General features: G+C 42.5%; 2 protein-coding genes across 7 annotated transcripts in view; both read right to left on the reverse strand.

Annotated features, from left to right (window-relative positions):
• Positions 1-5,113: 5,113 nt before the first annotated feature.
• Positions 5,114-9,696, reverse strand: LOC116221059 (E3 ubiquitin-protein ligase TRIM47-like; the record flags this gene model as incomplete). The annotated part of the gene is made up of 5 exons (XM_031570181.1): positions 8,988-9,696; positions 8,738-8,833; positions 8,133-8,366; positions 6,523-6,682; positions 5,114-5,184 (listed from the first exon to the last, which is right to left on the reverse strand). Coding segments are annotated over exons 1-5 (1,149 nt in total), but the record flags the coding sequence as incomplete, so codon positions are not given.
• Positions 9,697-10,761: 1,065 nt separating this feature from the next.
• vdac3 (voltage-dependent anion channel 3) overlaps positions 10,762-13,291 on the reverse strand; it is a 14,104-nt gene continuing 11,574 nt past the window's right edge. For all 6 annotated transcript variants that reach the window (XM_042708195.1, XM_042708194.1, XM_012825501.3 and 3 more), the window contains 3 exons: positions 12,922-13,072; positions 12,361-12,418; positions 10,762-11,997 (listed from right to left, as the gene is read on the reverse strand). In XM_042708195.1, the coding sequence (XP_042564129.1) occupies positions 11,906-11,997; positions 12,361-12,418; positions 12,922-13,072 (301 nt within the window). In that variant the 3' untranslated portion in view covers positions 10,762-11,905. The remainder of the gene's footprint in view (positions 11,998-12,360; positions 12,419-12,921; positions 13,073-13,291) is intronic.

A 13,291-nucleotide genomic window follows, 5' to 3' on the forward strand; every position in this document is an offset into this window, starting at 1 on the left:
AAACAAAGAAATAAACAAGACAAGGAAAATCAAGCACCCACACAAACCAATATTCTCACTACATTATGACCTTGGAACGTGGAGATAGAGGAATGGGGGTAGGGGAAACGGCAGTGGCTTTTTTAAAGCTTTTTAAAAGGATCACACCTTTCTTTAAATATGTGTGTCTGTGTGTGTCTTAGATGTTTTGTCGGATGGAAAACTGTCTCTTTAAAAAAAAAAAAAATGAGTGAAAGGGTTTTTTAGGATATTGTGGTTGTGCCTGTGTGGGGTTTTATCTCTTATTTTGGATATATTATTGAAATAAAACAAATTTGTGGGCTGTGAAACTGATAAAACATTGTGATGTCTCTTTTATCTCTTGTTATTTTGTAAAATAATTGTAATCAATAATGTGATTGTACACATCCAGTGTGGAGTGCTGACCCAGACAGACAAGGGACTACTTTAGGAATAAATGTGTTTCTGATGAATTATGTCTTGCAGTGTCATTTTATTCAGCCCTTCCCATTTTCCGCTATTCTATGGTTTGCAAATTCAAGGATGAATCAGTAATTTACCGCATTTGTACCATTGTAGTGGTGATTGGCACACTCTAAGACCCCATTCACACAGTTGCGTCCGAATGCGTTGATCCGTTAATGGCGACGGATCCCCATTCACTTTGAATGGGGTGACGTCATCCTTTGCCGAACTGAACGGAGCCACAATTCAGTTCGGGAAAGGATGACGACACCCCATTCAACACTTGCGGATCAACGCATTCCGACACAACCGTGTGAATGGGCCGTCAATGAGCACCTAATGAGCAGACCCTTGAACTTTGAGTGCTGGCACTACTATTAAGAAGCGCATTTTAATGTTTTATATCTATTGTCAATTCCCTTGAGTAGCTAAATACATCTATTTTCCTATTAAGAACAGTGTTGTGGTTTCTCTTGCACGTATACTGATCTTTGCGTCCGAGCCTGAACGGCCCTTTTAGGGTGCGTTACACTGTTAAATTGCAACTTAAGGCCGAAATATACTTCTGCGACTCCGTTACTCCATGGTCACGCAGTTGCCTCGATGGACTCGTTTTCATTTATGGTTCTCCGACGGTTGTGGGTTTTGTTAAGCATTTAAAATAGAAAGGATGGCGGCTGACCAAACGCCGTAGATGGTCGTATTTTGCACATAGAAAGTACACAAAAAAACGTACAGAGAAATATACACTGTGCAATGTAAAAACCCCTTCCCCCCCCCCCCTTTTTTTCCATCTCATTGGGCTATCATATGCATAATCACAGACACACACACACAAACGCATATACACACATATACACCCTGAATTATACCTCTTCTCTTTCTCTCTTTCTCTCTCCAGCTTTACTCTCCCTTTGTTCACATACACCCACGTGCAGTCCTCAACACAATCCCCATCAATGCAGGCACATCTCATCTCCCTTAAATCAAATAGATCTCCCCCCACCAATTCCTTCTCTTCCCCTGTCGACTCTTAGCTTTCCCATTGCCATGGGCTGGTAAAGTATACAACAATCTTACCGCAACGGTATAATGTCTTGTGTATTTCTTTGCTGGTCTTTCCGCTTGCCTGTCTGTTAGTCTGTCTACTTGTTTGTCTTTTGGTCTGTCTGTCTGTTTTTCTTTTTTTTCCACACTGACTACACTGGAATATAAATAAAGATTTCCCTCGAAGAGGGGGGTGGTGGCGGGCCAATAAAAAAAAAACATTATTGTAACTGAAAAATACATCTGAGGGGATTTGCGAGGTGTCTGAGCCAGCTATCTAATGTTGGCATTACTACCGACAAGGTAAACAGCGATGCATTGACAGATTGACGGAGTCGAATAGTTAAAAAAATTGGGAGGTGCATATCAGGCCACGGAGAGGTGCTCGGAGAGGGTTTGCAAGGTCAGAGAGGGCTCTTCGTGTGTCTCCGAAAACGGACGACCATGAATCTGCCTTTATTGCCGCTTCTTCTGGCCTCCTGATGGTGGCGTAAGTTTATGCAGGTTATGTCTGTCTCAACCATACAGTCAAAATGACTCAACCACTGCTTAAGGTCCCACTCGTTTAGTGTCAGGTGTGTGATGGATTGATAACCGCGGTGAAGTTAGCTTGGTATTAGACATTTCACGGAATAGCTGGATCAATAACTGTTATCTCATTAAAAGTTAAATTAACTGATTTTGTATAATCATGTTTTCTGAATAGAGTTTAAAGGTTCAAACCAACACATGGTATTTTATTTGTACTTAATTTCAATAACATTCTAGTATAGGGGAAATTACCATTTAAGCATGGTTATGAAAGTTCTCAAATTCACAAGACATAACACAGAAAAACAAGAAATATTAAAATACCATTACAAGAAAAAGTATGGTGTCTAAAGAGAAACAAAAATTGTAAAATTTCTCACAAATATTTAGAAATCTGCCATTACAATTGCAACACAAAAAAGAGAGAAAGGGAGAGAAATCGTGGAGGGACTGTTTTTTCTACCGTGATTGTGACACATAACAGTTACACAACATGATCACATTTCAGGTTCAACCTTCTTTTGGCAGAAGTCTAGACCAGCGTTTCTCAAGTGTGGGGCGCACCTACTTGTATTAATTAGCCTATTAAGTATTGTATTTTATTACATAGCCTGTTGTTAACCTTTCCTGCTAGTCGTAGTCGGAGATTACAGGGGAGACTTTTGTTTACTGCTCCAGGGCCAAAGTGTTCTATATTCTAAACTCCGGGGTTATCTCCCTTTCCCTTCGGTCTGCAGTTGATGAGCAAATGAATGGCAACTTGATTTGGCCCGAGGATTTATTCTCCACACTGGTTGCAGAGTTCAACGTTACAGCAACATAACTTTGCTCCAGTCGCTACATTTGACTATCCGTGTGCATCACTGTTCTCTCTCTCTCTCGCTCTACCACACCCACCCTGTAGCTTACGTGTTGCTCCATTATACATTATAGGAGCCGCACCATTATACAATACTGTATTAACATTAGATGGGGGACTTTCAAAAGTAAAAAAAAAAAAAAAAAAGAAGATAAATCTCACAGGAGATCAAAATAGGCAAAAACTAAAAAATCCAAAAACAGAGAAAAAAACACAAAAACAAGTGTAGCGAAGGGAGAGCGTGGTCACCCCACCCGGACTCGAACCCGGGTCTACAGGGTGTCAAACATGTACTCTGACCGCCACACCTGCTCGATGGCATGGCAGCCAGAGCACATATTCAACTGTAGGGACGAACACATCGTCAACAAGGAAGCCAGGCAGAGAAGTAATACAGGTTAACAGAATTTCTCACCATGCTACTAAAACTGGACATGAAACATACAGGACTTAGACTGACATTAACTTACAAACCGACACAGGACAGACTGAACTTAAATAACAGAGGGAGACAAGACACAGGTGAACTAAACAAGAGGAATTAACAAGACACAGGAGAAACCAATCAGGGAAACAAACAGGGTGATTAACGAGGCAGGTGTGTCAGACATATCAGACACAATAAAATAGGTACTAAACCCCTGGGGGAGGGGGCAGGAGGGAGAGGAAAAGGATTGTGGGACAGGGACAGGGACAGGGACCGGGACCGGGACCGGGACCGGGACCGGGACCGGGACAGGGGGTGAAACACTGGACTCATCAAGGCATTCCTCACACAATGTCGTATGTGTGGTGTGGTGATATGAGTTACAGCAGAAGTCCAGAGGTGCAGTAATGTAATCGCTGTGGTCCACAGATGTGTGAATGGCTTTGGTCTGATGTTCACCCCAAGATCAGAGACCCTCAGGCCCAGCTGTGAGTTCCTTACATGTGTGTGGTGTGTTATATGTGTGGTGATGAGATGTGGTGTGTTTATGGCTGTGTGTAGAGATGTGATAACAGCATTGATCTGTATGTCAGTCACAACAGCCTCACTGATGATCCAGAATCTAGCCTAAACCCAGGGTAGAGTGTGTGAGTGAATGTGGTCTGGACTCTGTGGCCAGTGAGGGTCATTGTGTCAAGAGAATGCTGTAGAAGGGCTCAGAGTTCCTGCCCTGTGATCCACATACACTCCTATTCTGGAGCTGGCCACTAGAGGGAGTTCAGTCTCTTTATTATTGTGCCCGAAAGAGGAGCTGCTGCTGGTGAGTATCAGATTCCAGGACTGATCATTACGTCCAAACCTACACTCATCACTCCATCCTCTCCTGCTGATGCTTTTATATGAGACTGCTATATTAATCCACTCCCCACTCCACTCAACCTCCCAGTAGCAGCGTCCAGACACACCCTCTCTACACAGCACCTGACACCACCAATCAAATCTCTCTGGATGATCAGGATATGACTGGGGCACCTTTCTCCTCTCCACCCTCCTGTTCCCCTCAGACAGATAGAGGCGTATGTATGGTGTGTTTGGATCCAGTGTGAAGTGACAGGAGTCTGATAGAGGAGAAGACAGGACAGGTTAAATTAGTTTAAATCTAACGAGAAGACAAAAAGGCAGATTTGGTGTGTTGTGTTTGTGTGTGTACTGTTTGTATGTGTTTGTCTTTGTATGCTTATTTCCATGTGTGGATTGTGTGTATATGATTATATTTATGTGTGTGTGTATGAATGTTAGTGTGTGAGGGTGGGGGCTGGGGATCATACGTTAATGAAGGTTTATGAAAGTTCATGTAAATAGAGGTTTATGTGTCTGACTTCCTTTGCATGTCCATGTGTATTTAAAGGTGTGACTACATCCATGAAACAGTATAATTTTGTGTGTGTGTGTGTGTGTGTGCATGTGTGTGTGTGTGTGTGTGTGTGTGTGTGTGTGTGTGTGCATGTGTGTGTGTGTGTGTGTGTGTTTATGAATGTTTATTGTGAATGTCTGGTTATCTAACGTTATCTGCTGAGCGTCATTTGCATCATTTAAGATCATATGCAGTATACTTGTGTGTGTACTTGTGTCTATGTGTTTATAGATTGTGAATGTATTTACATTTATTATGTGCATTTAAAAGGGGTGACTGCATGTTGCTTTAGCAGTTGGTGTGTGTGTGTGTGTGTGTGTGTGTGTGTGTGTGTGTGTGTGTGTGTGTGTGTGTGTGTTTGTGTGTGTTGTCTGGCTAACTCACATTGTAAAAAGTCCTCTCTTGTCACCGGTTCAGTCAGAATGGCATGGACTTCAGTCACTATTAAGACAGAAGGAATGACATTATAACAAAAATAACACTATTGCATCATTCCCATTTTAAAATGCATCAGTTAAGATATACAGTAGCGTAGCTATGTCAGTTATCGGACAGTGTCAAACATCGACCATTCTGTTAAACAATATTGGATCAACAATCGATATGCTCAGTTTAATAATGGATTAACATGACAACGCGAAAGTTTGCCAATAACACACGGCGTCCGATAATTGACACCGTTACGATAGTATTATATGTTCACTTGTTAAGTGACACAATGAGTCTTCAGCTACTTGAGTCTTAAAGGCCACAACACTCCCCCCCACAGACAATGGAAGAAGGAGATGCACTGATTTAAAAGGTGTGGTCCGCCATTCTCATCCGATACCCTTTTTGTCAAATTCAGTGAATTGCTCCTCACAGTCCTATAGCTGACCAATTTGTGTGTGTGCTCAAAGAACCTCTGGTGTTCATACACACACAGTCCTGGCTCTGTAAACGGGTGCAAACGTAGTGGTTCTGACCAAGCAATAGAAATCCAAACAAAACAACACGTTGCTTCAGGAGGCCTTAAAGGTCACACCTTTAAAGGACACTCATCTTCATGACACAGGTCTATGAGACATCTGGATCTGTTCATCAATAAAACCCAATGGCAGAAGTACTGAAGTAGTTCCATGTTGTTATGGCCCTGTGCCCCTAGGTGACACAGGCATATTGAAAATAATGAGAATGTAATGTAGCAGGAACATCAACTGCACCGTCTGGTACGCTGCTGCCACTGCCAATGACAAAGGCAGACTGCAGCGTATCATCCGTTCCGCCGAGAAGGTGATTGGCTGCAATCTGCCCTCTCTACAGGACCTGTTTGCCTCTAGGACCCTGAGGCGGGCAGGTAAGATTGTGGCCGATCCCTCACACCCGGGTCACAAACTTTTCGAGGTCCTTCCCTCCGGCAGGAGGCTGCGGTCCATCAGGACCAAAACCTCACGCCACAAAACCAGCTTCTTCCCGGCTGCCGTTGGCTTTAGTAACAAGGCCACCTGACGTGGACTCTCATCCCGCCCCCACACCTCAAGCCTGTGTTATGTTAACACACACTACATTGCACACTGCACATTGCACATCCACTTGTGCACTCCTGCCCTGCTTTTTGTATTGTAGTACTTATTGTGTTTGTGTAGTACTTACTGTGTTTTTATGTTTTATGTTATGTGTAGTACTGTATGTTTTTATGTTTACTGTATGCACCTATACATCAGAACAAATTCCAGGTAGGTGTAAACCTACTTGGCAATAAATACTATTCTGATTCTGATTCTGATTCTGATGATTCACCTGCTGCAGATATCTTCATGACTTCCTCCTTGCAGAAATTCTCCAGCTGCCCCTTTAGTGAGGAGACAGATTTCTTCACAGCCTCAAAAGAGACGCCTTGGTTCACAGAGATGCAGGATAAGTCTTTAGACTGACATGGGTCACTGACGGACTGGAAAGACTACATAAAGAAATACAAGAAAAGACAGACAGACAGAGAGAAAAAAATGTTTTTGCAGTCAGTAGGTTTCAGTAAAAGACCAAAAATGCTTTGTGTGAAAATTCTATAGTCTTATTTCTGAAGGCATTGAACCTGCATTGAGTAGCTACTGAGAGTAGACACTCAGTATAATGTCTACAAATTAAACAGACAATACACCTTTTGAGCAGATTAAAGCAGCACACTGGAGGAATTGCTAATCGCTAATGAGATGCTAGCGACTAAACCTAGCGAAACCTCTTGAAATTTCCTTACTTTGACACTACAGACAACCCAACCTGCAAAAAGTCATTTAAAAACTATTTACATGCAGGCCTACATGTAGCCTTCATGTAGGCCTAGGCCTATTTGCCTGCGCTCCCTAACAAGTTGTGGTCCCTAAAAGATATAAAAGCATAATATCATTCTATAGGCTATAGCCCTATGCAATTATTTGTTAATTATGTTTAAATATGTAGATTACTTTTACTATTTATATGCTGCTTATACTATTTATGTTAACTGTTTTTATTTTTATTCCATTGCAACTTTAAACAGATCTAAGGAGTTTGTTGTTTTCATGTAGCCCTGGCAACTAGCTGGCCTGAATAATATGCACATGAAATGAAACTTGTTGAACTCACCTCAACATGTCTTTTACAGTTATTTAACCTGCCATGGGCAATGCTGAAATCACTGTTACAGATTGTACAGCGAACAAGACTGTCTTTGTGATTTACTTTTCTAAAACAGGGGTACACCTTTGTATAGTCTGTTGTAAAATGTGTCTTATATTTTCGTTTTTTAGGGTACTGTCCCTCTGCCTTGGTGCTCCAGTTCCTAGATACACTGAACTGAATAATTCGGTTCAGGAGAAGACATAAAAGCACGCCCACACTGAAAATTGATTGGTTGACTTACCGAAACAGGCCAATCAGGATGCTTCATGAGGCACACACTCACACTGCCACACACACTCACAGTCTCTAGGTCCCTCTCCCTCTCTGTCGTGCGCGCGCTACACAGATGCTTACGTGGTTTGGAGCACGTCTGTCTCGCGTGCGCGGTCTTGCTCGCTCGCTCTAGATTCCGGGAGATTTTAAGTAATTTGCGGGCATTAGGGAGTCGCTATCAATATGCGGGAGACTCCCGGAACTTCCGGGAGACTTGGGATGTCTGACACTATGACAAACTAGTGAGTCAAACAACTTTCCTAACACAGTCAAACTTCAAGCAAGTGCAACACAAGACAAAGCAAGACGGCAAATATGCTACTTACTAGTTCGGCAGACAGTAGTAACCGGGCGGCTTCATTTTTTTTAAGCTGTTATTTTAAGGTAAAACTGCTAATTCTAACCCTAACCCTGAAGTACAATTCCTACATAATGCCACTTTAAAATATTTTGCACACTAGCTATTCATCAACACTTACCTTGAGGAAATGGATGTGATCCTCTGTGTGTGAAAGTTGCTCCAGCTCAGCATCTCTCCTCTTCAGCTCAGCAATCTCCTGCTCCAGTCGCTTCAGGAGTCCTTCAGCCCGACTCACCTCAGCCTTCTCCTGATCTCTGATCAGCTCTTTCACCTCAGAGCACCTTCTCTCAATGGAGCGGATCATCTCAGTAAAGATCCTCTCACTGTCCTCCACTGCTGTCTGTGCAGAGCTCTGTTAGGAGACACACAAAGAGGAGGGTGGCAGGAGACCCACAGAGGTAAGTGAAGGAGCAAACTCACTCGTGGTGTGACTGGCTCTGTTTGATGATGTTACTTAAGGCCCAATCCTGTCACACACTGCCCCTCTGTGCTCAGAACTATTTGGCCCAAGCTGGAATTGCACTTCCCACTCCCCCCTCATCTACACCAGTCTTTGGAATTTCTAATATCTGATTGCAAGAAGAAAAGAGGGAGTTTGTCGTGACAAAAAGCATTATAGCTGTGATCTGGCCATAGCACATCATTGCAGATTTGATAATACAATAACACATGACCACTAAAACCTCTAACCAGCTGTCCTCCTCTCCTCTGTTCAGTACTCACCTTGAGAGTCTCCACAGCTTTCCTCAGCTCCTGCAGCTCCTTCTCTCTCTCCTGGATTTTCTGCTGGATTTTACTCTGGGTCTCCCTGCACTGCTTCTGTTGATTAAAAAACAGCCACACTTCCTCATAAGCTCTTAGTCCTTCAAGATAATAATTGCATATCATACGTAAAAGTGTAAATTGAAGACATTATGAAGCATAATTCTTTTATTATGAAGAGTTATTTAGAAAGTGTAGCTGGGGTACTCACCTGTTTATCAGTCCGTTCTGCTGCAGCAGTGACTGTGTCATGGCCTTTATGTTCGTCCATCATGCACGGATAGCAGATACAACTCTGATCGGTTCGACAAAATATTTCAAAAATCTTCTTATGTTGAGAGCAGATCCTCTCTTGTAGCTGGCCCGTGGCTTCAATCACTGAGTGTTTTCTCCCTGGGTTTACATCATTGTGAACTTCGAAGTGAGTTTCACAGTAAGACAACAGACAATCCAGACATGACTTCACAGCCTTGAGTTTTCTCCCAGTGCAGACGTCACACTCCACATCTCCTGGTCCAGCAAAACCGTGAGCAAGAGAAGGAGTATGGATTCTGGTCTTCCTGGTCTGCTCCACAAGCTCAGCAAAAATATTATTTTTGTTTAAAACAGGTCTTGGAGAGAAAGTCTGTCTGCACTGGGGGCAGCTGTAAACTCCCTTCAGATCGTCCTGATCCCAGCAGCCCTTAATGCAGCCCATACAGTAACTGTGTCCACAGAGAATAGTCACTGGATCCTTCAGTAGATCCAAACAAATCGGACATGTGAAAAGGTCCTGGTTATACGGAGTCGCGTCTGCCATTCTTCTAAGGTCCTCTGAATCACTTCATAAAACTGGAAAAGCGAAAGTTCACACTTGGTTTCGTTTTACCAGAAACTGGTGCACATTACAAATGTAGGCTGCACAAATTACTTCCTTATTGACTGAGTGAAAGGGCATGTTCGTGCACACAACCTCCTCTCCCTAAAAACTAATAGCATGAATCACTTGATTGACAAATAGTCTAGCCCTATGGACATTCAGATTCATTTAAACTTCTTGGTGAAAAATATTTTCTTTAGCACTGTGGTTTCAAAGAAGTTTTGTGACTAAAATACAGTCAAAATATGTATTTATCAGCCATTGTGTTCCAAACACTGTAGGTATTGCTGATATTGAAAGCCTATCAGGTATTACAGCAACATTGTATATACCTCCAGATAAGAATTCAAACACTAAAATACATGAATCACACTGAATAATGAAATTGCACAGGAAATGAACTTACATTCACACTCAAAGCGTATTGACTGATCTTGTTTGGCAACCTGATGAATTGTGAGTGAAAGTGAAATTGGGCATTCATCATTTCCCTACCAGATATGACAAAATACTTAACTTACATGATATGCTCTGTCTAATAAATACATGTTTCTTTTCATGTATTTTTTATGTGTCTACGTGGGTTGTCTGGATACATCTTGATGAAGTCACTGAGGTGGTCTAGTGTCTTATTGTAGTTGTCACAGGTGACCCAGCCTAGGCCAAATTCCAATAAACTTTGGTATTCACAGGTGTCACAGGATGTTATAACCTTCTTCATGCAATAGGCCTGGAAACCAGGCATCATTACATTTGGAAACCAGGCATCATTACATGTGTTGTGCTGGTCACAGGATAACTGAATTGAATATGAACTGGTCATAGATAAACTGATCTGTGCTGCAGTGGTTATAGCTGTGATCACTTGAGCTTCAGTTCTTTGGAGCCCATAGTATCCATGTAGTCTGTTTCACTTATTTGTTGTTAATTTTACCTAATATTAATAACCATCAATATTCATTTCAACAGTCGTTATGCGTCATGCAGTTCTAAGGATCAGGCTCTGAAAAAACTGGGGTGAATAATCTTCGTGGTCTTGTGTTACGAATCTGCGATCTGTGTGGTCCAGTTTGTAAATCAGTAGGCGAAAATAAAGTCATGGACATAAACTAGTCTTGATACCTTGTGTTTGACATTCCACTTTATTACAAGATTCCTTCCTGTCAGCACGAGACGCAGCTCGACTGACGCTACGCCAAGCCCAACATGGCACAGTCACACAGATACAGTGCTTAGGGTCAAAGAATGACAGACACACAAGAAAAAAGAAAAAGACAAATAAAGGGAAAAAAAACATTTGACAATAGGAAAACAACATACTCTAAACCCACCTGAAGCACACGGCACAAAGAGATTCAAAGGATGTAGTTATTACATTTGGTAAAGAAAAAAAGGAGGGAACCAAGGTTCAAAGTGGTCAGGATTGGAGTGGGCAGTGCAGTGTGTCAACATCCCACTGCCGGCCTCCACACAACAGAGCTAACACAACAGCTAACACACATCAGATCGGGCCGTGCTCACATCTGCTCCCAACAGGCAATGCTGCTTCCTGGTCATGTGACCACTGTCTGAGGTCAGAGTGTGTGGTGTTGGCATGGTGACCCATGGCTTTGATATGTCTGGTGTGGTTGTGAGGAAGGGGAGGGATCAAATTCAAACTTTTTTTTTGTTATTTATTAGGATCTGCCCCTGACTGGCCTGAATGTCACTCATTCACCAAGGAGACAAACAACTCAGTTAGGTTAACTTAAAGCATACACACTCTTTGACGTGGCTACTAACGAATGTCAACGACATATCGGTGAAAGAACACACACTCACTCCAACTTTCTTGTTGGTAGTGGGGCAGGTCTACAGACAGTCAGTGTGTGCATGTGTGTGTGTATGTGTGTGTGTGTGTGTCTGTGATTGTGTCATACACACAGGAATAATCCAGTTCAGTATTGCTATGGACATGTGGGATGACACATAAACAGCCAGTGCTGTTGCTATGCAGACGGTGCTGAAAGGGGCGTAACCATGACAATAGGGTTTCAAGACTGGTGCTCTTTTTTTATTTTGTACAGAAGGTCACAAAGGGTTAAGGCCTGAAATCTGGTGTGTGTGTGTGTGCGTGTGTGTGTGTGTGACAGGTATCAAGAGGGGCAGGGAGGGTTTTTAGTCGTTGCACATTTCTGAGTGGCGTGGTTTGATTCTGTGTTATTTTGCGTTTCTTTCATCCATGCGTCTCCTCTCCTCTCCTCTCTTCTCCTGTCCGCTCGTCAGCTAGCTTACACGTCCAGCTCGAAGCCCAGACCAGCCTTGTGGCCTCCGGCGCTAAAGTTCTTCCCATCAACTAGAGCCGAGAGGGTGAGCTTCACTCCTGTTGCGAGCGAGAGAGAGAGAGAGAGAGAGAGAGAGAGAGAGAGAGAGAGAGAGAGAGATTTAGCACTCCTTTATTATATCAGTTTCCCACAGTGAACCACTGAAAGACATACAACATTCAACTTCTTAGATACAGACAATCCTTTCAGGAAGGGGTGGGGGGGTGGGTGATGGAAAGGAAATTAAATAAGAAAAAAATAAAAGAGAACCCAACACATTTTTCCTTATAGACAGATACACACACTCACACACACTTACTCAAGTCAGGGTGGGTGTACATACACATACATATGTACAAACACACACAAAAATAGACACACACACACACACACACACACACACACACAGGTCCATGTGTTACCTGGCCTCAGGCTCTGTGTGTATCCCACTCCAATCAGGCTTGCGTTGTTCACCTTAGCCTGCAGGAGACAAAACACACCCAATCACAAACTGATTCATACACACATCAGCAGCCAATCAGCATGTGGCCCACACACCAGCAGCCAATCAGCAGGTGGTGAACACATCAACATCCAATAAGCAGGAGGCGCACATAATGGATTTTTAAAGGCACAGTCCTCGATCCTTGTGAATGATTGTTTATATTTGAGCTCAACAGCCAATCACATACACCCCTCCCTCTTGAAGCAACATTGCTGATTGGCTGGAATAGTGTATGGCTTGGGTGAGCCCCTTTGTTTTCATGTAACTGAACCAGGACTGTGAAGGAACACGAGAGTGTTTGGAGCGCACGAACCGAACGGACAGCTAGGAGACCGCGAGGACAATTGAGCTTAATTCAAAGAAAAGTGTCATGGATTATATTATATCATGAACTGTGCCTTTAACATTAGATATAATAATAATAATATTGTTCACAACTACACAAGCAAGACAGCAGGTGCTCCTGAGAGAGACTCACAGTGATGGAGGCGTCCTTGTCCAGCTGGTACTTGGCCGCGATGCCGAAGCGCGTGTTATTACTGCCGGCCGTCCAGGCCAGATTCACCGCCGTCTCCAGCTGATCATTCACCTTCTGGTAGATGGAGCCACCGAACTCTGTGCCGTCATTACTGTAACACACACACACACAAAAATGAATGTTATGCATATATAATACTGAAATATATACGGTACATATAACATATATTACATATATTTATACATATATTTATATCTAAATCTTATTACAATACTATTATTATAATAATAATATATAATATACTACTAATAAATAATAATATATTATTATTATTTATATATTTTGCCAGCTGAATAACATATTCATTATT

The sequence above is a fragment of the Clupea harengus genome, chromosome 7 (assembly GCF_900700415.2).
Source record: "Clupea harengus chromosome 7, Ch_v2.0.2, whole genome shotgun sequence".
In the NCBI taxonomy this organism is placed as follows: domain Eukaryota; kingdom Metazoa; phylum Chordata; class Actinopteri; order Clupeiformes; family Clupeidae; genus Clupea; species Clupea harengus.